The sequence below is a fragment of the Pan paniscus genome, chromosome 20 (assembly GCF_029289425.2).
Source record: "Pan paniscus chromosome 20, NHGRI_mPanPan1-v2.0_pri, whole genome shotgun sequence".
Lineage (NCBI taxonomy): Eukaryota > Metazoa > Chordata > Mammalia > Primates > Hominidae > Pan > Pan paniscus.
Genome location: NC_073269.2, coordinates 52,397,797 through 52,425,155, shown reverse-complemented (window position 1 = coordinate 52,425,155; position 27,359 = coordinate 52,397,797). Strand labels below are relative to the sequence as shown.

The window sequence follows — 27,359 nt, the reverse complement described above, 5'->3', positions numbered from 1 at the left end:
GCTTCAAGGGATTCTCCTGCCTCAGCCTCCTGAGTAGCTGGGATTACAGGTGCCCGTCACCACGCCTGGCTAATTTTTGTATTTTTAGTAGACACGGGGTTTCACCATGTTGGCGAGGCTGGTCTCCAACTCCTGACCTCATGTGATCCACCCACCTCAGCCTTCCAAAATGCTGGGATTACAGGCATGAGCCACCAAGCCTGGCCCTCATTCAAGCGTTTATGATGCGTCTGTTCTCTGCCAGATACCGGGACACAACTTAATCAGAATGGCCTCAGCCCATTGAGGGGCTCCAGCCTGGAGGGTGGATGTATGGGGCTCAGATAGACGCTTTCACACCCAGTGCAGATGTGTGTGCCCACATCTATATATGCCTATGCATGTGTCAATGGCACACAGGCAGGTGTCATGTCACTAGCTGCCATCAACACACAAGTCAGTATCCACCCATGTGAATTCTGACAACTACACGTGTCAGTACATGCCATCGTGTTAAGATCTGTGTTTTAGCCTTAGGTGTGCCTTGATAGTAGCATGGTTACCGATGACGGCACGTGGACGCATGTTGGTGCTGATAGTGACTGATACTGACACCTGTACACACTGGGGTTCTTTAAAGAAGAGCAGCTGCCTTTAATAAAATGTGAGTGCTGGGCTGGGTGTGGGCTCAGGCCTGTAATCCCAGCACTTTGGGAGGCCGCAGCAGGTGGATCACAAGGTCAGGAGTTTGAGACCAGCCTGGCCAACATGGCGAAACCCTGTCTCTACTAAAAATACAAAAATTAGCCAGGGGTGGTGGTGTACACCTGTAATCCCTGCTACTTAGGAGGCTGAGGCAGGAGAATCACTTGAATCCGGGAGGCGGAGGCTGCAGTGAGCTGAGATCATGCCACTGCACTCCAGCCTGGGTGACAAGAGCAAAGAGCAAGACTCCATCTCAAAAAACAAACAAACAAACAAACCTTGAATGCTGAACTCATGTTTATGGTCATCACATGCATGTATGCAAAGGTCTCGTATATATCACGGTTCCCTGTGCAGATGCTGATGTCTACTTGATGCTGATGCAGGTGACTGCCCTGGACAGCGGTGTGATGGAGACTGTGGCCCTAGTCCCCTGCTGTTGGCCTCAGTGTCTCCCAGGAGGAGAAACTCTCTCCAGACTCTGGGTGGCCAAGGGGCCCCTCCCAGGCCCTGCACCCTCACCTCTCCTGCAGGCACCTTTTTTAGGGCTCAGTGAGTAGCTCTTGGAAGCTGGGAGGTATTTGCAAACTTATGGAGCTTCCGGTAATTAGTGGCTGAAGCCAGGGACTCCAGGCATTGTGCGATGCACGCATAGCTCTGGCAAGGAGGGGTTTCCTGTATCCTGTTCAAGTCCTCTTGTACAGGAAGAATCTGTTAACAATCATGGCAGGCCATCTTAGATAGAAACAACAAGAACATTGCACCTTTTTTTTTTTCACTCTGTTGCTCAGGCTGGAGTGCAGTGGTGTGATCATGGCTCACTGCAGCCTCAAATTCCAGGGCTCAAGCAATCCTCCTGCCTCAGCCTCCAGAGTAGCTGCGGCCACAGACGCATGCCATCACACCAGGCTAATTTTTAAATTGTTTTTTTGTAAAGATGGGTTCTCACTATGTTGCCAAGGCTGGACTTAAACTTCTAGGCTCTGGCTGGGCCTGATGGCTCACACCTGTCATCCCAGCACTTTGAGAGGCCGAAACAGGTGGATCGCTTGAGCCCAGGAGTTGGAGACCAGACTGCGCAACATGGCAAAACCCTGTCTCTACAAAAAATACAAAAATCAGCTGATAGGAAACAAGCATAAGAAGAAGAAGAAAAAAAAAATTAGCCAGGCATGGTGGTGCATGCCTGTAGTCCCAGCTACTCCAGAGGCTGAGGCCAGAGAATTGCTTGAACCTGGGAGGTGGAGATTGCAGTGAGCTGAGATCATGCCACTTTACTCCAGCCTGGTGACAGAGTGAGACTCTGTCTCAAAATAAATAAATAAATAAAATAGTCCGGGCGTGGTGACCCACACCTGTCACCCCAGCACTTTGGGAGGCCGAGGGGGGCAGATCACAAGGTCAGGAGTTTGAGACCAGACTGACCAACATAGTGAAACCCCATCTCTACTAAAAATACAAAAAATTAGCCTGGCGTGGTGCTGCGCTCCTGTAGTCTGCACCTGTAGTTCTCAAATAAATAAATAGAAATAAATAAATCACCTTTTCTGCTGTCTTAAGGAAAGAAAATAAACAAAGCTACTAGGTTTAAGCAACCCTCCTGCCTCAGCCTTCCAAATGCTGGGATTACCAGGTGTGAGCTACTGTGCCTGGCTGCAGCATTTTATTTTATTTTATTTTATTTTATTTTATTTTATTTTATTTTATTTTACTCTATTTGATTTTATTTAGAGATGGAGTCTTGCTCTGTTGCCCAGGCTGGAGTGCAGTGGCGCGATATGGGCTCACTACAACCTCTGCCTCCTGGGTTCCAGTGATTCATGTGCCTCAGCCTCCTCAGTAGCCGGGATTACAGGCGCCCGCCACCATGCCCGGCTAATTTTTTTTTTTTTTTTTTTTAAGTAGAGATGGGGTTTCACCATGTTGGCCAGGCTGGTCTCAAACTCCTGACCCCAAGTGATCCGCCTGCCTCGGCCTCCCAAAGTGCCGGGATTACAGGCGTGAGCCACTGCGCCTGGCCTGTAGCATTTTAACTCACTCTGACTTTTCTGGGAAAGCAACTGTTACACATGGATCAAAGGAACATAGCACCCTCTTTCGGACAGAAGCTGGTATTGGGAAAGTTCTCCACTTCAGAGAATTGTATGGCCCACATCTACCCCTCTCATGGTATTTGAATCTCAGATGATGTATGCTGATCACTCAGCCTTGGCTTCTGCCGTAGTCTACATAGACATAGGAACACTCTTATTTAGTTCTTATTTCAAAATGTTGACTCTAAAGAAAAACAGACTTTTGACTGAATATTGTCTTATTCACCTTAAATACAAACTTTTAACTCATCAAAAGAAGGGATATCTGACTCTGTATGTCTGTGAGCAGAATTGCATTCAAGCTTTGACCTGGCAGGACACCTCTTATCTATGAGAAATGAGAGGCTCACCCTACATCAACCACAATTCCGGCCAGGCGTGATGGCTCACGCTTGTAATCCCAGCACTATGGGAGGCTAAGGTGGGTGAATCAACTGAAGTTGGGAGTTTGAGACCAGCCTGGCCAACGTGGTGAAACCCTGTCTCTACTAATAATATGACATTTAGCCAGGTATGGTGGTGCGTGCCTGTAGTCTCAGCTACTCGGGAGGCTGAGGCAAGAGAATCGCTTGAGCCTGGGAGGTGGAGGTTGCAGTGAGCCAAGATCACGCCACTGGACTCCAGCCTGGGCGACAGAGTGAGACTCCATCTTAAAACAAAACAAAACAAAACAAAACACCCCCCCATCCACACACAATTCCAAGTTCCAAACAACTCTGAAAAGGTAGAGATTGTTGTATAACTTATTTGGTGGCAAAACTTGACCTGAACTAACACAAGGCTATTTTGGCAATCTTCTATATTTACTCCACGTTTCTGTGAATAGCCCTCATTTCATTGCATAAATGTTGATGTGTTTGATTCCAGGAACTATCCTGAACCCAGTTGGGGCGTTACATTATATGTGCCATAGACATGTGGTACTTTTTTTTTCTTTTCTTTTTTTTTTAATGGAGTCTCACTCTCTCGCCCAGGCTGGAGTGCAGTGGCGCAGTGTGATCATGGCTCATTGCAGCCTCAACCTCCTGGGCTCAAGTGATCCTCTTACCTCAGCCTCCTCAGTAGCTGGGACTACAGGTGCACACCATGACGTCCAGCTAATTTTTAAAATTGTTTGTAGACACAGGGTCTTGCTCTGTTACCCAGCCTGGTCTCCAACTCCTGAGCTCAAGCAATCTTCCCACTTCGGCGTCCCAAAGTGGTGGGATTACAGGTGTGAGCCACTGTGCCCGGCCGATATGTCACTTAAAAAATCCAAACATGACTGGGGGCGGAGGCTCACACCTGTAATCCCAGCACTTTGGGACACTAAAGTGGAAAGATTGCTTGAGGCCAAGGGTTCAGGACCAGCCTGGGCAACATAGTGAGACCCCCATCTCTATCAAGGATGAAAAAATTAGCCGGTGTGGTGGCCTACACAGCATAGTCCAGCTGCTCGGGAGGCTGAGGTGGGAGAATCGTTTGAGTCCAGGAGTTTGAGGCTGCAGTGAGCCACAATTGCACCACTGCACTCCAGTTTGAGCAACAGAGCGTGGACCTGCCTCAAAATAATACTAATAATAGTAATCATAATAATAAAATTAAGGAGTTCTGAGACCATCATTTGGGAGCTGCTGGCAGCTAAGCCCTAACTAAGCCTGACACGCCCTCTCGTGGCAGAAATTAGGATGACTCTGATACTATACTTACATATGAGGGTCACATTGGCTACATATTTTAGTAGCCTGATTTCTTTTTCTTTTTTTTTCCTTTTTTTTTTTTTTGAGACGGAGTCTCGCTCTGTTGCCCAGGCTGGAGTGCAGTGGCGCGATCTTGGCTCACGGCAGCCTCTGCCTCCCAGTTTCAAGTGATTCTCCTGCCTCAGTCTCCAAAGTAGCTGGGACTACAGGCGGGTGCCACCACACCCAGCGAATTTTTTTTTTTTTTTTTGAGACAGAGGTTCGTTCTTTGTTGCCCAGGCTGGAGTGCAATGATGCCATCTCGGCTCACCGCAACCTCCGCCTCCTGGGTTCAAGTGATTCTCCTGCCTCAACCTCCCGAATAGCTGGGATTACAGACATGCGCCACCATGCCCGGCTAATTTTGTATTTTTAGTGGAGACGGGGTTTCTCCATGTTGGTCAGGCTGGTCTCGAACTCCTGACCTCAAGTGATCCGCCCACCTTGGCCTCCCAAAGTGCTGAGATTACAGGTGTGAGCCACCACACCCAGCACCAGTAGCTAGATTTTACATACTAATATCTCCAATTCACTGAAAGATTATGTGCCAGAAACTGTTTTAAACATTTCACATCACATAATTTAAAGTTCTTTTAGACAAGGTCTCACTCTCCCAGGATGGAGGGCAGTGATGCAATTTCAGCTCACTGCAGCCTTGATCTCCTGGGCTCAAACAATCCTCCTGCCTCAGCCTCCTGAGTAGCTGGGACCACAGGCATATGCCACCACACCGGGCTAATTTTTACTTTGTCTTTTTGTAGAGACAGGGTCTCACTATGTTGCCCAGGCTGGTCTCGAACTCCTGGGCTCAAGTGATACTCTTGCCTCAGCCTACCAAAGTGCTACAGGTGTGAGCTACTGCACCTGGCCTGGCCTTTATAGTTTTAACCCGGGTTTCCGTTATCCTCAATATGATTACTTATTGGATCAATCTCTTGGATCAGCTTGGCTCCTACAGGGAGCAGATGCTGAGAGAAAGGTGGGAGTTGTCTCACTTCTTCTCATGAGATTTATTTATTTATTTATTTTGACATGGAGTCTAGCTCCAGGCTGAGTGCAGTGGCATGATCTCAGCTCACTGCAACCTCCGTCTCCTGGGTTCAAGCGATTTTCCTGCCTGAGCATCCCGAGTAGCTGGGATTGCAGGTGCGTGCCACCACGCCTGGCTAATTTTTGTATTTTTAGTAGCGACGGGGCTTTGCCATGTTGGCCAGGCTGGTCTCGAACTCCTGACCTCAGAAGTGATCCACCCACCTCGGCCTCCCAAAGTGCTGGGATTACAGACATAAGCCACTGCACCCGGCCTTTATGAGATTTAATCTTCTGGAAGTGACTAAGTGACAACATGAAGTTGATGCCTTTGAAAGAATTGATTACCTACACTTCCTGAGAGACGGGCGCATGCCACGCCATGCAGGGGAAAGCACCAGGTTCGGTCAGCAGGCGGGAGAGAGAGGGAAAGCCTAGGCCAGGGCCTTTATTGCGGTTTCCATGGGAAAGGCAAGGCAGGGAAGGGGAAACAGCTCAGGATTGGCCGCTTTGAATGATGTCAGAGACTCGAGAATGCGCGGCTGGTCTTCAGTGGTCCAGTACCTGGCCCTGAGTGATTTAGGCAGATTGATGTGTGAGGGTCAGATAGAGGAGGTGGCTGGGGTATGAACTGGGGATGGAATGGAGGGTTTGTAATATGATTTTTGTATGCCTGTAAAGGATTTCGGGGGAGATGTTAACCACTTTGGCTGTGTAGGGGCAAAGAGGGAACACATCCTCAGTCACCCTCTGAAGGTTCACTGAAAATGAAGTGACAAAAGGCAGACTAGTAGAAGAAGGCAGTATATAAATGTATTTTTAACATGCATTGCCCAGGGGACTCACAGGAGAATGATTACCCAATAACCCAATGGCGTACAGATACTTCTTAGCCTTTTTCATAGGGGAAGGGGACATGGGGGAAATATGGCAATTTGCGTGATATTCAATGATTTTTAGGGGGAAATGAATGGCCCTAATGCTCAGACAACGGTTAGTGTCAGGCCTCTGAGCCCAAGCTAAGCCATCATATCCCCTGTGACCTGCACGTACACATCCAGATGGCCGGTTCCTGCCTTAACTGATGACATTCCACCACAAAAGAAGTGAAAATGGCCTGTTTCTGCCTTAACTGATGACATTATCTTGGGAAATTCCTTCTCTTGGCTCATCCTGGCTCAAAAGCTCCCCTACTGAGCACCTTGTGACCCCCACCCCTGCCAGCCAGAGAACAACCTCCCCTCTTTGACTGTAATTTTCCTTTACATACCCAAATCTTATAAAACGGCCCCACCCCTATCTCTGTTCCCTGACTCTCTTTTCCGACTCAGCCCGCCTGCACCCAAGTGAAATAAGCAGCCTTGTTGCTCACACAAAGCCTGTTTGGTGGTCTCTTCACACGGACGCGAGTGAAATTTTGGTGCCATGACTCCGATCGGGGGACCTCCCTTGGGAGATCAATCCCCTGTCCTCCTGCTCTTTGTCCCACGAGAAAGATCCACCTATGACCTCAGGTCCTCAGACTGACCAGCCCAAGGAACATCTCACCAATTTTAAATCAGGTAAGCGGCCTCTTTTTACTCTCTTCTCCAACCCCTCTCACTATCCCTCAACCTCTTTCTCCTTTCAATCTTGGCATCACACTTCAATCTCTCCCTTCTCTTAATTTCAGTTCCTTTCCTTTTCTGGTAGAGACAAAGGAGACATGTTTTATCCGTGAACCCAAAACTCCGGCGCCGGTCACAGACTCGGGAAGACAGTCTTCCCTTAGTGTTTAATTCTGTGGGGACGCCTGCCTGATTATTCACCCACATTTCAGAGGTGTCTGACCACGTGGGGATGCCTGCCTTGGTCCTTCACCCTTAGCAGCAAGTACCACTTTTTTGGGGGGCAAGAACCCCCCAACCCCTTCTCTCCATGTCTCTACCCCTTCTCCACTTTCCTGGGGGGCAAGCACCCCCCACCCCTTCTGTGTCTCTACGCTTTCTTTTCTCTGGGCTTGCCTTCTTCACTATGGGCAACCTTCCACCCTCCATTCCTCCCTCTTCTCCCTGAGCCTGTGTTCTCAAAAACTTAAAACCTCTTCAACTCACACCTGACCTAAAACCTAAACCCCTTGTTTTCTTCTGCAACACCACTTGGCCCCAATACAAACTTGACAATGGCTCTAAATGGCCAGAAAACAGCACTTTCAATTTTTCCATCCTACAAGATCTAAATAATTCTTGTCGTAAAATGGGCAAACGGTCTGAGGTGCCTGATGTCCAGGCATTCTTTTACACATCGGTCCCTCCCTAGTCTCTGTTCCCAATGCAACTCGTCCTAAATCTTCCTTCTTTCCCTCCTGCCTGTCCCTCAGTCCCAACCCCAAGCATTGCTGAGTCTTTCCTCTTTCCAATCTTCCTTTTCTACAGACCCATCTGACCTCTCCCCTTCTCCCCAAGGCTGCTCCTCACCAGGCTGAGCTAGGTCCCAATTCTTCCTCAGCCTCTGCTCCCCTACCCTACAATCCTTTTATCACCTCCCCTCCTCACACCTGGTCCAGCTTACAGTTTTGTTCTGTGACTAGCCCTCCCCCACCTGCCCAGCAATTTCCTCTTAAAAAGGTGACTAGAGCTAAAGGCATAGTCAAGGTTAATGCTCCTTTTTCTTTATCCCAAATTGGATAGCGTTTAGGCTCTTTTTCATGCAATATAAAAACCCAGCCCAGTTCATGGCTCATTTGGCAGCAACCCTGAGACGCTTTACAGCCCTAGACCGTAGAAGGTCAAAAGGCCATCTTATTCTCAATATACATTTTATTATCCAATCTGCTCCTGACATTAAATAAAACTCCAAAAATTGGAATCTGGCCCTCAAACCCCACAACAGGACTTAATTAACCTCGCCTTCAATGTGTACAATAATAAAGTAGAGGCAGCTAAGCAGCAATATATTTCTGAGTTGCAATTCCTTGCCTCCACTGTGAGATAAACCCCAGCCACATCTCCAGCACACAAGAACTCCAAATGCCTGAACCGCAGCTGCCAGGGGTTCCTCCAGAACCTCCTCCCCCAGGAACTTGCCACAAGTGCCGGAAATTTGGCCACTGGGCCAAAGAATGCCCACAGCCTGGGATTCCTCCCAAGCTGTGTTCCATCTGTGTGGGACCCCACTGAAAATCGGACTGTTCAACTCACCTGGCAGCCACTTCCAGAGCCCCTGGAACTCTGGCCCAAGGATCTCTGACTGACTCCTTCCCAGATCTTCTCGGCTTAGCAGCTGAAGACTGACACTGCCCGATCATCTCAGAAGCCTCCTGGACCGTCACAGACGCTGTAGGTAACTCTCACAGTGGAGGGTAAGTCCGTCCCCTTCTTAATCAATACGGAGGCTACCCACTCCACATTACCTTCTTTCCAAGGGCCTGTTTCCCTTGCCTCTATAACTGTTGTAGGTATTGACGGCCAGGCTTCTAAACCTCTTAAAACTCCCCAACTCTGGTGCCAACTTAGACGATACTCTTTTAAGCACTCCTTTTTAGTTATCCCCACCTGCCCAGTTCCCTTATTAGGCCGAGACACTTTAACTAAATTATCTGCTTCCCTGACTATTCCTGGGCTACAGCCACACCTCATTGCCGCCCTTTTCCCCAGTTTAAAGCCTCCTTCACATCCTCCCCTTGTATCCCCCGACCTTAACCCACAAGTATAGGACACCTCTCCTCCCTCCTTAGCGACCGATCATGCACCCCTTACCATCCCATTAAAACCTAATCACCCTTACCCCACTTAATGCCAATATCCCATCCCACAGCATGCTTTGAAAGGATTAAAGCCTGTTATCACTCTCCTGCTACAGCATGGCCTTTTAAAGCCTATAAACTCCCCTTACAATTCCCCCATTTCACCTGTCCTGAAACCAGACAAGGCTTACAGGGTAGTTCAGGATCTGTGCTTTATCAACCAAATTGTTTTGCCTATCCACCCCGTGGTGCCAAACCCATATACTCTCCTATCCTCAATACCTCCCTCCACAACCCATTATTCTGTTCTGGATCTCAAACATGCTTTCTTTACTATTCCTTTGCACCCTTCATCCCAGCCTCTCTTCACTTTCACTTGGACTGACCCTGACACCCATCAGGCTCAGCAAATTACCTGGGCTGTACTGCCGCAAGGCTTCACAGACAGCCCCCATTACTTCAGTTAAGCCCAAATTTCTTCCTCATCTGTTACCTATCTTGGCATAATTCTCATAAAAACACCCATGCTCTCCCTGCCAATCATGTCCGACTGATCTCTCAAACCCCAACACCTTCTACAAAACAACTCCTTTCCTTCCTAGGCATGGTTGGATACTTTTGACTTTAGATACCTGGTTTTGCCATCCTAACAAAACCATTATATAAACTCACAAAAGGAAACCTAGCTGACCCCATAGATCCTAAATCCTTTCCCCACTCCTCTTTCCATTCCTTGAAGACAGCTTTAGAGACTGCTCCTACCCTAGCTCTCCCTGACTCATCCCAACCCTTTTCATTACACACAGCCGAAGTACAGGGCTGTGCAGTCGGAATTCTTACACGAGAATTGGGACCACGTCCTGTAGCCTTTTTATCCAAACAACTTGACCTTAGTGTTTTGCTTAGCCCTCATGTCTGCATGTGGCGGCCACTGCCACCCTAATACTTTTAGAGACCCTCAAAATTACAAACTATGCTCATCTCACTCTCTACGGTTCTCATAATTTCCAAAATCTATTTTCTTCCTCACACCTGACACATATACTTTCTGCTCCCCGGCTCCTTCAGCTGTACTCACTCTTTGTTGAGTCTCCCACAATTACCATTGTTCCTGGCCCGGACTTCAATCCGGCCTCCCACATTATTCCTGATACCACACCTGACCCCCATGACTGCATCTCTCTGATCCACCTGACATTCACCCCATTTCCCCATATTTCTTCTTTCCTGTTCCTCACCCTGGTCACACTTGGTTTATTGATGGCAGTTCCACCAGGCCTAATCGCCACACACCAGCAAAGGCAGGCTATGCTATAGTACAAGCCACTAGCCCGCCTCTTAGAACCTCTCATTTCCTTTCCATCGTGGAAATCTATCCTCAAGGAAATCACTTCTCAGTGTTCCATCTGCTGTTCTACTACTCCTCAGGGATTATTCAGGCCCCCTCCCTTCCCTACACATCAAGCTCGAGGATTTGCCCCCACCCAGGACTGGCAAATTAGCTTTACTCAACATGCCCCGAGTCAGGAAACTAAAATACCTCTTGGTCTGGGTAGACACTTTCACTGGATGGGTAGATGCCTTTACCACAGGGTCTGAGAAGGCCACCACAGTCATTTCTTCCCATCTGTCAGACATAATTCCTTGGTTTGGCCTTCCCACCTCTATACAGTCCTATAACAGACCGGCCTTTATTAGTCAAATCACCCAAGGAGTTTCTCAGGCTCTTAGTATTCAGTGAACTGAGGGTCTTTTAAAAACACACCTCACCAAGCTCAGTCACCAACTGAAAAAGGACTGGACAGTACTTTTATCACTTTCCCTTCTCAGAATTCGGGCCTGTCTTCGAAATGCTGCAGGTTACAGCCCATTTGAGCTCCTGTATGGACAATCCTTTTTATTAGGCCCCAGTCTCATTCCAGACACCAGACCAACTTGGACTGTGCCCCAAAAAACTTGTCATCCTTACTATCTTCTGTCTAGTCAACTCCTATTCACTGTTCTCAACTACTCATAAATGCCCTGCTCTTGTTTACACTGCTGGTTTATACTGTTTCTCCAAACCATCGCAGCGGATATCTCCTGGTGCTATCTCCAATCTGCCACTCTTAACTCCCTCTTAAAGTAAATAAATAATCTTTGCTGGCAGGGCTATGCTGAACCTCCTTAGGCACTCTCTAATTGGATGTCCTAGGTCCTCCCAATTCTTAGTCCTTTAATACCTGTTTTTCTCCTTGTCTTATTCCGTTCTTTTTTCAATTCATACAAAAGCGTATCCAGGCCATCACCAATAATTCTATATGACAAATGTTTCTTCTAACAACCCCACAATATCACCTGTTACCACAAATTCTTCCTTCAGCTTAATCTCTCCCACTCTAGGTTCCCATGCCGCCCCTAATCCTGCTCAAAGCAGCCCTGAGAAACATCGCCCATTATCTCTCCATACCACCCCCAAAAATTTTCGCTGCCCCAACACTTCAACCCTATTTCGTTTTATTTTTCTTATTAATATAAGAAGACAGGAATGTCAGGCCTCTGAGCCCAAGCTAAGCCATCATATCTCCTGTGACCTGCACGTACACATCCAGATGGCCGGTTCCTGCCTTAACTGATGACATTCCACCACAAAAGAAATGAAAATGGCCTGTTCCTGCCTTAACTGATGACATTATCTTGTGAAACTCCTTCTCCTGGCTCATCCTGGCTCAAAAGCTCCCCTACTGAGCACCTTGTGACCCCCACCCCTGCCAGCCAGAGAACAACCTCCCCACTTTGACTGTAATTTTCCTTTACATACCCAAATCTTATAAAACGGCCCCACCCCTATCTGCATTCGCTGACTCTCTTTTCAGACTCAGCCCGCCTGCACCCAGGTGAAATAAACAGCCTTGTTGCTCACACAAAGCCTGTTTGGTGGTGTCTTCACACGGATGCGAGTGAAAGTTAGTAAATAATTTTCTTTGCCAGTTGAATAAGATGGAGAGCAGACAGTGGTTTGGGATGCAGTTTGCCTGGCTTTCAGGTGTGGTGTTTTATTTTCAGCCTTTTTCTCTGTGATGTAAGTTTTTCTTTTTTTTTTTTTGAGACAGAGTTTTGCTCTTGTTGCCCAAGCTGGAGTCCAATCTCCAGTGCGATCTCAGCTCACTGCAGCCTCCGCCTCCTGGGTTCAAGTGATTCTCCTGCCTCAGCCTCCCGAGTAGCTGGGACTACAGGTGCATGCCACCATGCCTGGCTAATTTTTGTATTTTTAGTAGACACGGGGTTTCACCATGTTGGCCAGGCTAGTCTTGAACTCCTGACCTCAGGCGATCCACCCGCCTCGGCCTTCCAAAGTGTGGGATTACCAGCATGAGCCACCGCACCCGGCCTTGTGATGTGAATTTTAATCTTCTAGGGTTAAGCAAATTTCAGAGAAGGCAACTGTGTTACTCTTTGGCAGGTCCAGTTTCTTGATAGATGAGGGAACTTTCTTCTTCTCCCTCCCCTCCCCTCCCCTCTCCTCTCTTTCTCTCTTTCTTTCTTTCTTTCTTTCCTTCTTTCTTTCTTTCTCTCTTCTTCCTCTTCTTTTTTTTGAGACAGGGTCTTGCTCTGTCACCCAGGTTGGAGCTCAGTGGTGCAATCTTGGCTCTATGCAGCCTCGATCTCCCAGGCTCAAGCGATTCTCCAACCTCAGCCTCCCAAGTAGCTGAGACTACAGGTGTGTGCCACTACACCCAACTTATTTTGTTTGTTGTGGAGACAGGGTCTCGCTGTTTCCCAGGCTGGTCCTCAACTCCCAGGCTCAAGCGATCCTCCCACCTCAGCCTCCCAAGCAGCTGGGACCACAGGCACACTTGACCACGCCTGGTTAACTTTTAACATTTTTTGTAGAGACAGGGTCTTCCTGTGTTGCCCAGGGTCGTCTCAAACCCTGGGACTCAAATGATCCTCTGGCCTTGGCCTTCCAAAGTGCTGAGATTACAGGCATGGGCCACTGCATGTGGCCTGGTTTATTTTCTTACTTTCCAGATATGTCAGTTTTGCTTGACAGAGAGAAGCTGAGGTGGGCAGAAAAATACTCAGACTATGATTCAGAGCTGAAAGAAAATCTTGGCAAACCTCAAAGGGTGCTTCACAACAAAGATTTTCCACTTGAGGAGTCCTGCGTTTGGAAGAAATGTCCAGGTCATTGGCCAGGGAGTGCACGATCTGGTCTCCCAGGCTATGACAGATCCTGAAGGTATTACAGCTAAAGTAAAGCTAACTATGCTCTGTAGCTGACCCGTGGGTGACATGGTTTGGCCCTGTCCCCTCACCCAAATCTCATCTTGAATTGTAATCTCCAGGTGAGGAGGGAGGGACCTGGTGGGAGGGGACTGGATCAAGGGGGCAGTTTCCCCCATGCTGTTCTCATGACAGTGAGTGAGTTCTGATGAGATGTGGTTGTTTCATCAGTGTCTGGGAGTTTCCCCTCCTCACTCTCTCCTGCCACCACGTAAGTAAGATGTGCCTTGCTTTCCACTTCATCTTTTGTCATGATTGTAAGTTTCCTGAGGCCTCCCAGCCATGCAGAACTGTCAGTCAATTAAAACCTCTTTCGTTTATAAATTACCCAGCCTCAGGTAGTATCTTTATAGCGTGTGAGAACAGACTCATACAGTGGGCTTCCTTTCTTTTTTTCTTTCTTTCTTTTTTTTTTTTTTTGAGATGGAGTCCTGCTCTGTCCCCCAGGCTGGAGTGCAATGGTGCGATCTCAGCTCACTGCAACCTCTGCCTCCTGGGTTCAAGCGATTCTGTTGCCTCAGCCTCCCGAGTAGCTGGGACTACAGGCGCGTGCCACCACACCCGGCTGATTTTTTGTATTTTTAGTAGAGAGGGGGTTTCACCATGTTGGCCAGGATGGTTTCGATCTCCTGACCTTGTGGTCTGACCACCTTGGCCTCCCAAAGTGCTGGGATAACAGGCAGGTGTGAGCCACTGCGCCCGGCCAGTGGGCTTCCTTTCTTACAGGAAGATCTGAGCAGCACACATCCGTGGTTGCCCATCTCCGAACAGAACCAGTTTCCATTTGTTGCCAAAGCCCTGCAGAGATAAACTCCTCACACTGCCATACAGCACTTAGAAAATCTCTTTCTGTCTCTCTCCCTGAGCCATAGTTTTCTTACGAGACTGACATCTTAAGGTGATTTTGTGATTTAATTAACTAATACATGGAAATACAGAACTTGAATAGTATTTATTCAATAAAAGAATGCTTTCATGTTATTGCTGTTGTCCTGGTGTAATACCTAACCTTGTTTTAATATGAATAGACTCTCCCTTAGCTGAGAAAACCGGACGGACTCCATTTGGCTCCTTCATTTGCAAGACATGCAGGACTCCTTACCGACCCCCTTCCTCAAGGAGTTAACTCATGTAAGCTGACTCTCAGCATATCAGAGAGTCCAATTAACTGATAAGGTACTGTGGCAATCAATGTCCGTAGTTCCCAGGAATTCGCTCAGGAGATGGTGCCATAAAGCCCCCATGTTTGTGTCCGGCAGAACCCTCACGCCTATCACCTTATGATGAATTTAAAGCCCCTGCACCTGGAATTCTTTGTTTTCCTGTAACCATTTGTCTTTTTAATTTTTTATCTGTTTTACTTCTGAAAGATTGTTACAGCTAGATTCCCCCCCTCCCCTCTCTAAACCAACGTATAAAAGAAAATCAAGCCCCTTCTTCGGGGCCGAGAGAATTTCGAGCGTTAGCCGTCTCTCGGTCGCCAGCTAATAAAGGATTCCTGAATTTGTCTCCAAGTGTAGCGTTTCTCTAACTCGCTTGGGTACAATACTGGTAAATGTTTTCTTGTTGTTTTTCTTGTTGTTGTTGTTTTTGGAGACAGGATCTCTTTCTGCCACCCAGACTGCTGAGCAGTGGCGTGATCATGGCTCCCTGAAACTTGGAACTCCCAGGCCCAAGCGATCCTCCCACCTCAGCCTCCCAAGTAGCTGGGACCACATGTGCATGCCATCATTCCTGGCTAATTTATTAAAAAAAAAATTTTTTTTTTTAAAATAGAGATTGGGTCTCCCTCTGTTGCCCAGGCTGGTCCCCAACTCCTGAGCTCAAGTGATCCTCCTGTCTCATATCTAAGAGTCTTTTAATAAATCCTGACAGAAGATGGAAAGCTGAAGACTAATACTTATAAAAACAAGAAGGCCGGGCGCGGTGGCTTATGCCTGTAATCCCAGCACTTTGGGAGGCCGAGGTGGGCAGATCACTTGAGGTCAGGAGTTCGAGACCAGCCTGGGCAACATGGCGAAACCCTGTCTCTACTAAAAATATAAAAATTAGCTGGGTGTGGTGGTGTACTCCCAGCTATTCAGGAGGCTGAGGCAGGAGGATCTCTGGAACCTGGGAGGTGGAAGTTGCAGTGAGCCATGATTGTGCCACTGCACTCCAGTCTGGGTTGACAGAGTGAGACTTAGTCTCAAAACAAAACAAAAAATAAAATACAGTATTCTTAGATATGATACCAAAAACATGAACAACAAAAGAAAAAAATAGATAATTTGCATTTCATCAGAATTAACACTTGTGCTTCAAGGGATACAGTCAAAAAAGTGAAAATAACACACAGAATGGGAAAACCTATTTGCAAATCATGTATCTCATAAAGGACTTGTACCTAGAATATAGAAAAAAACTCCTGCACTTCAATAATAAGACTGATAAATCAACTAAAAATGGTCAAAGGATCTGAATTGACATTTCTTCAAGAAAGATATACAAATAGCCAATATGCAATGAAAATATACTTGACATCATTAGTCTCCAAGGAAATGCAAATCAAAACCACAATGAGATGCCTCTTCACACCCACAAGGCTGGCTAGAACCACTTCACACCCACGAGGATGGCTAGAATTAAAAAGTGAGAATGATAACAAGTGTGATGAGGATATAGATAAATTAGAGCCTTCTGGCCGGGCGTGGCAGCTCACGCCTGTAATCCCAGCACTTTGGAAGGCCAAGGCAGGTGGATCATGAGGTCAGGAGATCGAGACCACCCTGGCTAAACAGTGAAACCCCGTCTCTACTAAAAATACAAAAAAAAATTAGCTGGGTGTGGTGGCACGCACCTGTAGTCCCAGCTACTTGGGAGGCTGAGGCAGGAGAATTGCTTGAACCCGGGAGGTGGAGGTTGCAGTGAGCCAAGATTGTGCCACTGTACTCCAGCCTGGGTGACAAAGCGAGACTCCATCTCAATTAAAAAAAAAAAAATTAGAGCCTTCATACATTGCCTGTGGAATGCGAAACATTTCAGCTACCACTTTGGAAAACAGTCTGGTGGTTTCTCAAACAATTAAGCATAGAGTTAACATATGACTAAAAATCACAGGGATTGGAAAGGAAGAAATAAAATTGTCCTTATTTGCAATGACATGATTGTCTACATAGAGAATCCCAAGGAATCTACCAAAAACCAAAAAATAAAACCAAAACCTCAAGACAGAAAAACCACAAAACCTCCTACAGCTAACAAGCAAGCTCACCATGGTTGAGATAGACAAGATAAACATACAAAATCAATTGCATTGGTATAGATCAGTGATAAACAGCTAAATTAAAGATAAAATCAATACCAAATACAACTGCTTAACAATGAAATATTTAGGTGTAAATCCAATATTATATGTACCAAGCGTGGGCAACATAGTGAGACCCTATCTCTATAAAAAAAAAATTTAGCCAGGTGTGGTGGCATGCACCTGTGGACCCGGCTACTCAGGAGGCTCAGGTGGGAGAATTCCTTGAGTTTGGGAGGTGAAGGCTGTAATGAGCCATGATGGCACCACTGCCCTCCAGTCTGGGTTACAGAGTGAGACCCTGTCAAAAAAAAATGAAGAAAAAGAAAGGAAGGAAGGAAGAGAGAGAGAGAGAAAGAAAGAAAGAAAGAAAGAAAGGAAAGAAAAAAATCAAAATGAAACAAAAAAAAAGTACCAGACTTGTATCCTGAAAAGTAAAAGCCTCTGATAAAATAAATCAAATACTCTCTAAAAGAATGAAAAGGTATAGTATGTACATGGACTAGAAAGCTTAGCATAGTAAACATGTCAATTTCCCCCTAAATAAATACACAGATTGAACACAATTCCTTTTTTAGATATCGACTAGATTATCCTAAATTTTTTTATGGAATGGCAAAGCAACTAGAAAGTGTAAAACAATTTGAAAGAAGAAGAATTGGCTGGGTGCCATGGCTCATGCCTGTAATCCCAGCACTTCGGGAGGCGGAGGCTGGTGGATCACTTGAGGTCAGGAGTTTGAGACCAGCCTGACCAACATGGAGAAACCCCGTCTCTACTAAAACTACAAAAATTAGCTGAGTGTGGTCATGCACGCTTGTAATCCCAGCTACTTGGGAGGCTGACACGGGAGGATTGCTTGAACTTGGGAGGCGGAGGTTGCTGTGAGCCGAGATCACACCACTGCACTCCAGCCTGGGTGACAGAGCGAGACCCTGTCTCAAAAAAATAAATAAATAAATAAATAACCCAGAATAAAGTGAGAAGAGTCAGTCTACCCAATTTAAAGACATCTAGCTGCAGTAATCAAGACTGTGTGGTATTACTGGCAGAGGAATAGAGAAAATAATAGAATAGGAACAGAATAGAGAACTCAGAAATAGACCCACACAAATATGTGCAACTTTTTTTTTTTTTTTTTGAGACAGGATTGCCCAGGCCGGAGGGCAGTGGAGTGATCATGACTTACTGCAGCCTCGAACTCCTGGCCTCAGGTGATCCTCCCATCTCAGCCTCTCAAAGTGTTGGGATTACAGGCGTGAGCCACTCTGCCTGGGCCTGGCTGATTTTTGACAAAAGCACAAAGGGAAATCAATGGAGGGAAGAGAGCTTATTAACAAATGGTGCCGAGCAATTGGACATCCATAGGAATAACAAAACAAAACAAAACAAATCAACCTCTCTCCTCTCTCACATCTTATATAAAAACTAACTCAAAATGGATCACAGACTTAAATGTAAGACATAAAACTACAAAAATTTTAGAAATGAACATACAAGAAGATCTTTAGGATCTAGGGCCAGGCAAACAGTTCTTAGATTTGACATCTGAAGCACAGTCCATAAAAAGAAAAATTGATAGTTTGGATGTTATGAAAAGGAAAAACTTTTGCTCTAAGAAAAACCCAGTTAGGCCAGGCACAGTGGCTCACATCTGTAATCCCAGCACTTTGGGAGGCTGAGGTGGGCAGATCACAAGGTCGGGAGATCAAGACCATCCTCGCCAACGTGGTGAAACCCCTTCTCTACTAAAAATACAAAAATTAGCTGGGTGTGGTGGTGCACGCCTGTAGTTCCAGCTACTTGGGAGGCTGAGGCAGGAGAATTGCTTGAACCCTGGAGGTGGAGGTTGCAGTGGGCCGAGATCGCACCACTGCAGTCCAGCCTGGGCAACAGAGCTAGACTCCGTCTCAAAAAACCCCCCAAAAAACAAAAAACAAACCCAGTTAGAAGGACAGATAGGCTATAGTCTGGGAGAAAATATTTGCAAAGCACATACCTGACAAAGGACAATTATCTAGAAAATGTAAAGAACTGTGAAAACTCAATAGTGAAAACAAAATCCATTTAAAAAATGGGCAAAAGACCTGAAGAGGATCTGGCATGGTGGCTCATACCTGTCATCTCAGCAGTTTGTGGAACCAAGGTGGGAGGATTGCTTGAGCCCAGGAGTTCGAGACCAGCCTGGGCAACATAGTGAGACCTTGTCTCTATGAAAAAATCAAATGAAAATAAAAACTTTTTAAAGACATGAAGAGACATCTCAATGAGGAAGAGATACAGATGACATGCAAGCAGATAAAAAGATGTTCAACATCATTAGCCATTAGGGAAATGCAAATTAAATTAAAATGGCTAAAAATTTTGAAAACCGCAACGCCATTAAAAGCTGGCAAGGGTGGAGATAAATTGGATCATTTATACATTGCTCTGAAAAACGGTTTGGCAGTTTCGTAAAAAAAAACCTCAACATCCAGGTTGGGTGCAATGGCTCATGCCTGTAATCCCAGCATTTTGAGAGGCTGAGGTGGGAGGATTGCTTGAGCCTGGAGTTGGAGACTAGCTTGCACAACATAGTGAGACCCCCATCTCTATGAAAAAGAAAAGAAAAGAAAAAAAAGAAAAAAATTAGGCAGGCGCGGGGGTGCGGGCCTATAGTTCTAGCTACTTGGGAGGGTGAGGCAAGAGGATCACTTGAGCCCAGAAGATTGAGGCTGCAGTGAGCTGAGATCACACCACTGCACTCCAGCCTGGGCGACAGAGCAAGACCGAGAGTCACAGATGGCCTGTTCATTCCCTGCCTGTCTGGGGATGGGACCAAAGGCATATTATTTGGGACAGGTAAAAATCCTGTCAGTATATATGCTCATGTACAAGGACGATTAGCAGAAAAAGTAGTTGGAATCCCCTCGTGTCAAGGACAGGGAGAGAAATAGAAAGAACTTCATTGTTTTGTTTTGTTTTAAATAGAGACGGGCTTTCACCATGTTGCCCAGGCTGGTCTCAAACTCCTGGACTCGAGCGATCGCTGGGTCTTCCAAAGGTCTGGGATTACAGGCGTGAGCCACCCTGCTGGGCTGAAATAGGAACTTAAAAAATGAATATGCCCCCCCTCCACCACATGGGGGAGCCATAATCCACGTTAATATTTCAGAAGCAGGCCCCACAAGTGAGTCAAATCAGCTCTGATGTCCCTCCAGGCTGAGGATGTAATTTAGAGGCATTTAGAAAATTCAGCTGAAACTCATACAATTGCCTAAATGAACAGGTCTCCGAAGGATTTTCTTTCTCCAGTGTGGTTTGCCTAATTTTGTGGCCTCAGACAGCTGCTAACATTGTCCAAGTTTGAAGGTCCCAAATTTTCTGGCATCTTCAAAAAGATGCCACCTGCCCCCTTCACACTGCCTGGGTCAAAATATTGTGTTTTGCTTTTTGTTTTGAGATGGGGACTTGCTATGTTGGCTAGGCCGGTTTCAAACTCCTGGCCTCAAGTGATCCTCCTGCCTTGGCCTCCAGGCTGGAGTGCAGTGATGCAATCTCAGCTCACTGCAACCTCCGTCCCTCTGGTTCAAGAGATTCTCCTGCCTCAGGCTCCCGAGTAGCTGGGATTACAGGCACCCGCCACCATGTCCAGCTAATTTTTGTATTTTTTTTTAGTAGAGACCGGGTTTCACCATGTTGGCCAGGCTGGCCTCAAACTCTTGACCTCAAGTGAACTGCCCGAATGGGCCTCCCGAAGTGCTGGGATTACAGGTGTGAGTCACCGTGCCAGGCTTTGTTTCCCACCTTCTAAAATCCCATACAGGGTTAGATTATATGTGGGAACTGGCCATGGGACCAGTCGCTGGTGGGCGCCACCCCTTATAACAGAGAAAGTTCCTAGTAGGTGTAGCTAACTGATTAACCTTTAACCTCTGCATTCCAATTTATTGGAGCTCCCATACAGATATGTGACTTTGCACTAGAGGATCTGAGATATATATGTGTGTGTGTATACATGTATGTTGAGATGGAGTCTCACTCTGTCTCTGTCGCCCAGGCTGGAGTGCAGTGGCGCCATTGCGGCTCACTGCAAACCCCACCTCCTGGGTTCAAGCAATTCTCCTGCCTCAGCCTCCCAAGTAGCTGGGATTACAGGTGTACACCACCATGCCTGGCTAAATTTCGTGTTTTTAGTAGAGATGGGGTTTCACTGCATTGGCTGGGCTGGTCTCGAACTCCTGACCTCAGGTGATCCACCCACCTTGGCCTCCCAAAGTGCTAGGATTACAGACGTGAGCCACTGCGCCCGGCCGAATCTGAATGATATCAATTGAGGTATTGGAAAGCACTAGAAAATTCTATGAGGTATCACATGTTCTATGAGGACCCCCACTAAAGCAATAGTGTTACTCTCAGCGCTTCTGTAAGGGACACTGCAGTATTGATGCTCCTGTGTTTTCTCACAGAATTACCCCATTAACCAGGGCAATCTAGTGGAGTTAGGATGAGGATTGTGTCATAATTCGAGAGAGCTGGGAAGATGGTCCTTGGGCTCCCTGGATCAAAATATTATAGAGTTTTATTTTTCCAGAAGAACCAACCAATGCAGGCAGAGCAAGCAGCCCTGGAGTTGGGCATTAAACCATCAAGGATGTGGCGACTTAATAGCACGAGGCAGTGACAGCTGAGCATCAAGGATGGAGTCTCCAGCCCTGTGTGGCAGAGCTGCTCCCTCCTGCCTGGCATTGTGGATCCCAAAAGTCCTCAACTTGCTCCTCCACAATTGTCAGGGGAGATGGGTTCCTGGCCGGTCCTTTGTTTCTGGCTTCCAGAACACCCAATTGCAGAGATAATTTTCTACCTCTAGGAATGGTGTCTGCTCTGATTCTGTACAAAAATTCCAGGAGCAGGGCCGGGCATGGTGGCTCACACCTGTAATCACTTTGAGAGGCTGAGGGGGTTTGGATCACTTGAGGTCAGGAGCTCGAGACCAGCCTGGCCAACATGGTGAAACCCCGTCTCTACTAAAAATACAAAAATTAGCTGGGTGTGGTGGTGCACACTTGTAAACCCAGGTACTCGGGAGGCCAAGGCACGAGGATCCTGGGAGGAAGGGGTTACAGTGAGCTGAGATCACGCCACTGCACTCCAGCCTGGACGACAGTGACACTCTGTCTCAAAAAAAAAAAAAAAAATTAAAATTAAAATTAAAAAAAGAGAAAATTTTAGGATAAGGTGCTATGGAGAAACCTCAGAAAAACAGCCAAAGGTGACAGAATTCTTGAATAAAAATGGGTCATAGGGATTTGTATCAAAATAAGTTGACGGTGTTTCCAGTTTGTTGAGCAGAGCAGCCACGTGAGGGTTTTGGGTTCCTGCTCTCCTCCTCCCGTCCTCCCCCTCCCCCAAACGCTCTGCTTCATGAAGTGGGGTTAACCAGGGTAGGGATGTGGTCTGACCACTGTGAAAATCAATATTATTTAAAAGCCACTTGAACCACAACAGCACTTTAAGTGATATGACTGTGATCTGAGTCACATACGATTACAACTTCCGTTTCTCACATTACAGGTCAACTCACTTTCTTCTTCTTTTTCTTTTCTTGTTGTTGTTTGCTTTTGAGACGGAGTCTCGTTCTGTCGCCCAGGCTGGAGTGCAGTGGTGTGTTCTCAGCTCACAGTAACCTCCACATCCCGGATTCAAGCAATTCTCCTGCCTCAGTAGCTACCCAGATCTCGAGTAGCTGGGATCACACCTGGCTAATTTTTGTATTTTTAGTAGAGACGGGGTTTCACCATGTTGGCCAGGCTGGTCTTGAACTCCTGACCTCAAGTGATCCACCCGCCTCGGCCTCCCAAAGTGTTGGGATTACAGGTGTGAGCCACTGCGCCCAGCCTAATTCATGTTCTTATTTTTCTTGTTCTGTATAATGACTAGGGAGAATTAAATCACTTTGGGGCAAAAATCACTGCCTTCTGGTGTTTGTTTGTTTGTTTGTTTTTAGACAGGGTCTGGCTCTGTCACCCAAGCTGGCAGGTAGTGGCGCGATCTCAGCTCGACTCTGCCTCCCGGGTTCAAGTCATCCTCTTACCTCAGCCTCCTGAGTAGTTGGGACTACAGGTGTGTGCGACTGTGCCCAGTTCATTTTTGTATGTTTTGGTAGAGGTGGAGTTTTGCCACGTTGCCCAGGCTGGTCTTGAGCTCCTATATATAAAATGTCATATGTATGAGACACATATATATGACATTTTATATATGTATATCATATATGTCATATATATCATATGTATATCTCATATATATGTCATATATATATATATATATGACAAAGACAGAGGACTCTAAATAAATGTATGCACTTCTTTAGAGACAGGGTCTCATTCGGTTGCCCAGACAGGAGTGCCGTCTACTCTACTTCCACCCCCAGGGCCAGACAGGTGACGCTTTGGCCTCTACCTGGGAGACACCAGAGCTCACACTGTGGGCACCTCTGGAGCTGACTGGGGAGATTTTCCTGAATCCTCGGCTCCCGCTGGGTCTGGACACCCTGTGGCTCCCTTGTCACAGAATGGCCTCACACCTCTTCCGCTGTCCTGGGCCGTCGCACTGATTCATGTCTAGAAGGGGACCAGGTCATACAGCAACCTTCGGTGCATGTCTCAGCTCTAGACCCACAGGGTCAGCTGTAAGACTGTGGCTGTGTGAGTGTGGGAGGGTGAGGACGACCCCAGGAGTGTCCTGCAATTTCCTATTTGCCAAAGAAGCCTCCATTCTGGAGGAGAGAGGGACCGAGGGTGGAGGGAGCATCGGTCCTCTCCTGGCTCTCAAAGGACCTGGCATCAAATCCACCATGACACATACCCTGTCTGGGACCTGTCTCGCTCCAGGGCCCAGCATGTCTCTGCAGGAAGGCAGGGCATCCCACGATATCACCAGCTCCTCTAGGAGTATAGGAGCCAAGGAGCTGCTGAGACCTGCTGATCACCCACTCACTCCACTGCAGCCACCCCAGAGCCATGGCTCCCGAGGCCATGTCCTGGGTAAGGAGGACAGGACCCCATTCCCACCCGAGCCCATCTCCCATCTCAGCCACCACCGAGGCTCACTCCCCACCCCAAACTACACCTCATCCCTGTTCCCATGCCCGGCCTCTTCCTCAGACATTGCTCCATCACAGCAATTCCCCATCCACAGCCCCCGGGTCAGCCCCATCCACAGCCATTTCAGTCCCCAAACTACTCCCCAAAGTCTTGCCTAGCGCTAGTTCCAATCCCAGCCCCATCTTTTTCTAAATGTTGGTGCCAGTCACACCCATAGCACAGCACCAGTCTCAGCGCAGCCCCTTCCCTCCCTGACCCCAGCTGAGCCTCCAGCTCTGAGCTCCTCCAAAACCAGGAAACAACCACATTGCCCTGAACCCTAGGCCCATTTCTTCTGAGAGTCCTGCCTGCACCCCTTGACCACAGAGAGATTGAGGGTGGAGGGAGCATCGGTCCTCTCCTGGCTCTCAAAGGACCTGGCGTCAAATCCACCATGACACATCCCCTGTCTGGGACCTCTCTCACCCCAGGGCCCAGCGTGTCTCTGCAGGAAGGCAGGGCAAGGTCAGCTTCTAGCCCTTCCCTGAGTCTCAGTCAGGGCAGAAACTCCCTCGGAGCCCCCCTTCCCCAGGCTGGGCTTCCAAGGATCACCTGTGGTTTCCTGATCACCCCCTCTTCCCCTTCCCTCTCCCACAGCAGTCTTGGCCTCTCTGCATCCTCAGGCTCCTCTGCTCACACGGAGCCCCAGGTGAGCCCAGGAGGGACTGGGAAACTGGGGGATGAGTGTGGCCCCCAGGGGACCCCCGGCTGGGACCCATCTACCAACCATCTGACCTCACCAGCTCTGTCTCCTCCAGTGGCCCCATAAGTGCTTACCTCATGCTCTGCCAGCGGCATGTGGGAAGTGGGGACAAGCTCTACGACCCCTTGCGGCACTGTTGCTATGACAGTGCTGTCGTGCCCTTGGGCAGGACCCAGAAGTGTGGAAACTGCACCTTCAGTGTCGCTTCGAGAAGTGCTGGCCCGGTCCCTCAGCTCCCAGGCGTCCCTCATGGTGAAGACGAAAGGCCAGAAGTGCTCCTCAGCCCTGACCTCGGGTGACAGGCTTTCTCGTAGGTGAGATCCGGTCCTCTCCATGGCATTGTGGGTGCAGGGGAGCGGGGCGCTGCATACCTGTTCTGCGCTGGGTGGAGTCCCCGTTCTCCGTGTCTCTCTGTCTCTGTCCTCCCGCCTCTAGGTAGTGTCATCTTCATTTATAATGGCGTTGTTTTAAATTTTAATAATAGACAAAAAAGGCCGGGCGCGGTAGCTCACGCCTGTAATCCCAGCACTTTGGGAGGCTGAGGCGGGCGGATCACGAGGTCAGGAGATCGAGACCGTCCTGGCTAACACGGTGAAACCCCGTCTCTACTAAAAATACAAAAAATTAGCCGGGCTTGGTTGCAGGCGCCTGTAGTCCCAGCTACTCGGGAGGCTGAGGCAGGAGAATGGCCTGAACCCAGGAGGCGGAGCTTGCAGTGAGCCGAGATCTCGCCAATGCACTCCAGCCTGGGTGACAGAGCGAGACTCCGTCTCAAAATAATAATAATAATAAGAGACAAAAAAATCTTCTCTCCCTATTACACTCTATCAAGTTTTACTTGACAATATTTGTGCAGTTAGCTTTAACATCTCCAAAGTAATTTTCTAAAGCTTCCTCCTGAAAAATAGCAAAATTTAGAAGTGCAGATTGAGAAGAAAATTTTTTGTAAATATTGTTTGGCTTTGGGAACAATGACCAAAATGTTTAATACTTCCCGTCCCAGAGGTTTATTTACATTTTTTTTTTTTTTTTTGCCTCTATTCAATCCACCTCTCCTTTTCCCTCCACTTGTTTCTCTTCCTCCATCTGTTTTGATTTCCCTCTCAGAACCTCGCTCTTTCAGCATCGTTGTCACGAGGCAGTGGCAGCTGAGCGCCGAGGGCGGGGTCTCCAGCCCGTGCGGCAGAGCTGCTCCCTCCTGCCTGGCAGGAGTCCATCAACAGATAAAGCTAATAATGGCAAACTGATATATGAGAAAGGTGACATTATACATTAGAAGAAAAGGGATGAAACTAGTCAACAAGTAATTTTAGATTCAATAGGCCACATAAGGATGCAGAATTTATTTTTTTTCTGGTGACTCAAAGCCAACAAGAATGAAGAAGTGGCCAGGTGGCTGGGCAAGGTGGCTCACGCCTGTAATCCCAGCACTTTGGGAGGCCGAGGCGGGCGGATCACGAGGTCAGGAGATCGAGACCATCCTGGCTAACACGGTGAAACCCCGTCTCCACTAAAAAATACAAAAAATTAGCCAGGCGTGGTGGCGGGCGCCTGTAGTCCCAGCTACTCTGGAGGCTGAGGCAGGAGAATGGTGTGAACCTGGGAGGTGGAGCTTGCAGTGTGCGAGATCGTGCCACTGCATTCCAGCCTGGGCGACAGAGCGAGACTCCATCTCAAAAACAAAACAAAACAAAAACAAAACAAAACAAAACAAAACAAAACAAAACAAAACAAAGTGGCCAGGTGCAGTGGCTCACGCCCATAATACCAGAACTTTGGGAGGCTGAGGCAGGCAGATCAGCTGAGCTCAGGAGTTTGAAACCAGCCTGGGCAACATAGTGAAACCCCATCTCTACAAAAACTGCAAAAATTAGCAGGGCATGATGTTGTGAGCCTGTAATCCCAGCTCTCGGGAGACGGAGGCAAAAGAATCGCTTCAGCCTGGAGTTGGAAGTTTCAGTGAGCCAAGATCCCACCACTACACTCCAGCCTGGGTGCCACCCTGCCTGGCCCAGGTTTATTTACTTTTTAAAATTAGATCCAGTTTTATGTTCTTAAGTATCACTTTATGGTTTCCTTACCACAAATCTTACATATTTCTTGATACAATTAATTCCTGTGTAACATAACCTTTTGCAATCCTCTACTTTTTTACATTTCAATTCCCCTGGTTATTGCTAGTATAACATTATCTGTTGATGTATGTACATTTAATTTATATTCAGTCAAAATATTAAATATTCCTAATCCATTTATCTTCTTTTAAGGCAAATCTTTTGGGTTTTCTGGATATACAAACATATTGTCTAAAAATAATAATATCTTTTCTTCCAGTGCTCATTTCTTTTCTTTTCCTTTTTTTTTTTTTTTTTTTTTTTTTTGAGGTGGAGTTTTGCTCTTGTCACCCAGGCTGGAGTGCAATGGTACAATCTCGGCTCACTGCAACATCCGCCTTTCAGGTTCAAGAGATTCACCTTTCTCAGCCTCCCGAGTAGCTGGGATTACAGGGATCCACCACCATGCCTAGCTAATTTTTGCATTTTTAGTAGAGATGGGGTTTTGCCATGTTGGCCAGGCTGGTCTTGAACTCCTGACCTCAGGTAATCTGCCCACCTCAGCCTTCCAAAGTGCTGGGATTACAGGCGTGAGCCACCACACCCGGCTCTAACTCATTTCTACATATTACTGTATTGCGATAGTTAACAACACCAAAGTAATACTGAATAATAGAGATT

The 27,359-nt window shown here is 47.3% G+C and overlaps 1 protein-coding gene across 1 annotated transcript in view; it reads right to left on the bottom strand.

Moving 5' to 3' along the window:
* The window catches only part of HIF3A (hypoxia inducible factor 3 subunit alpha), an 82,894-nt gene extending 58,057 nt beyond the window's left edge, over positions 1–24,837 (bottom strand). Inside the window, exon 1 of the mRNA XM_063600421.1 lies at positions 24,699–24,837. Coding sequence (XP_063456491.1) covers positions 24,699–24,703 — 5 coding nt within the window. The 5' untranslated portion in view covers positions 24,704–24,837. The remainder of the gene's footprint in view (positions 1–24,698) is intronic.
* Between the last annotated feature and the right edge of the window lie 2,522 nt (positions 24,838–27,359).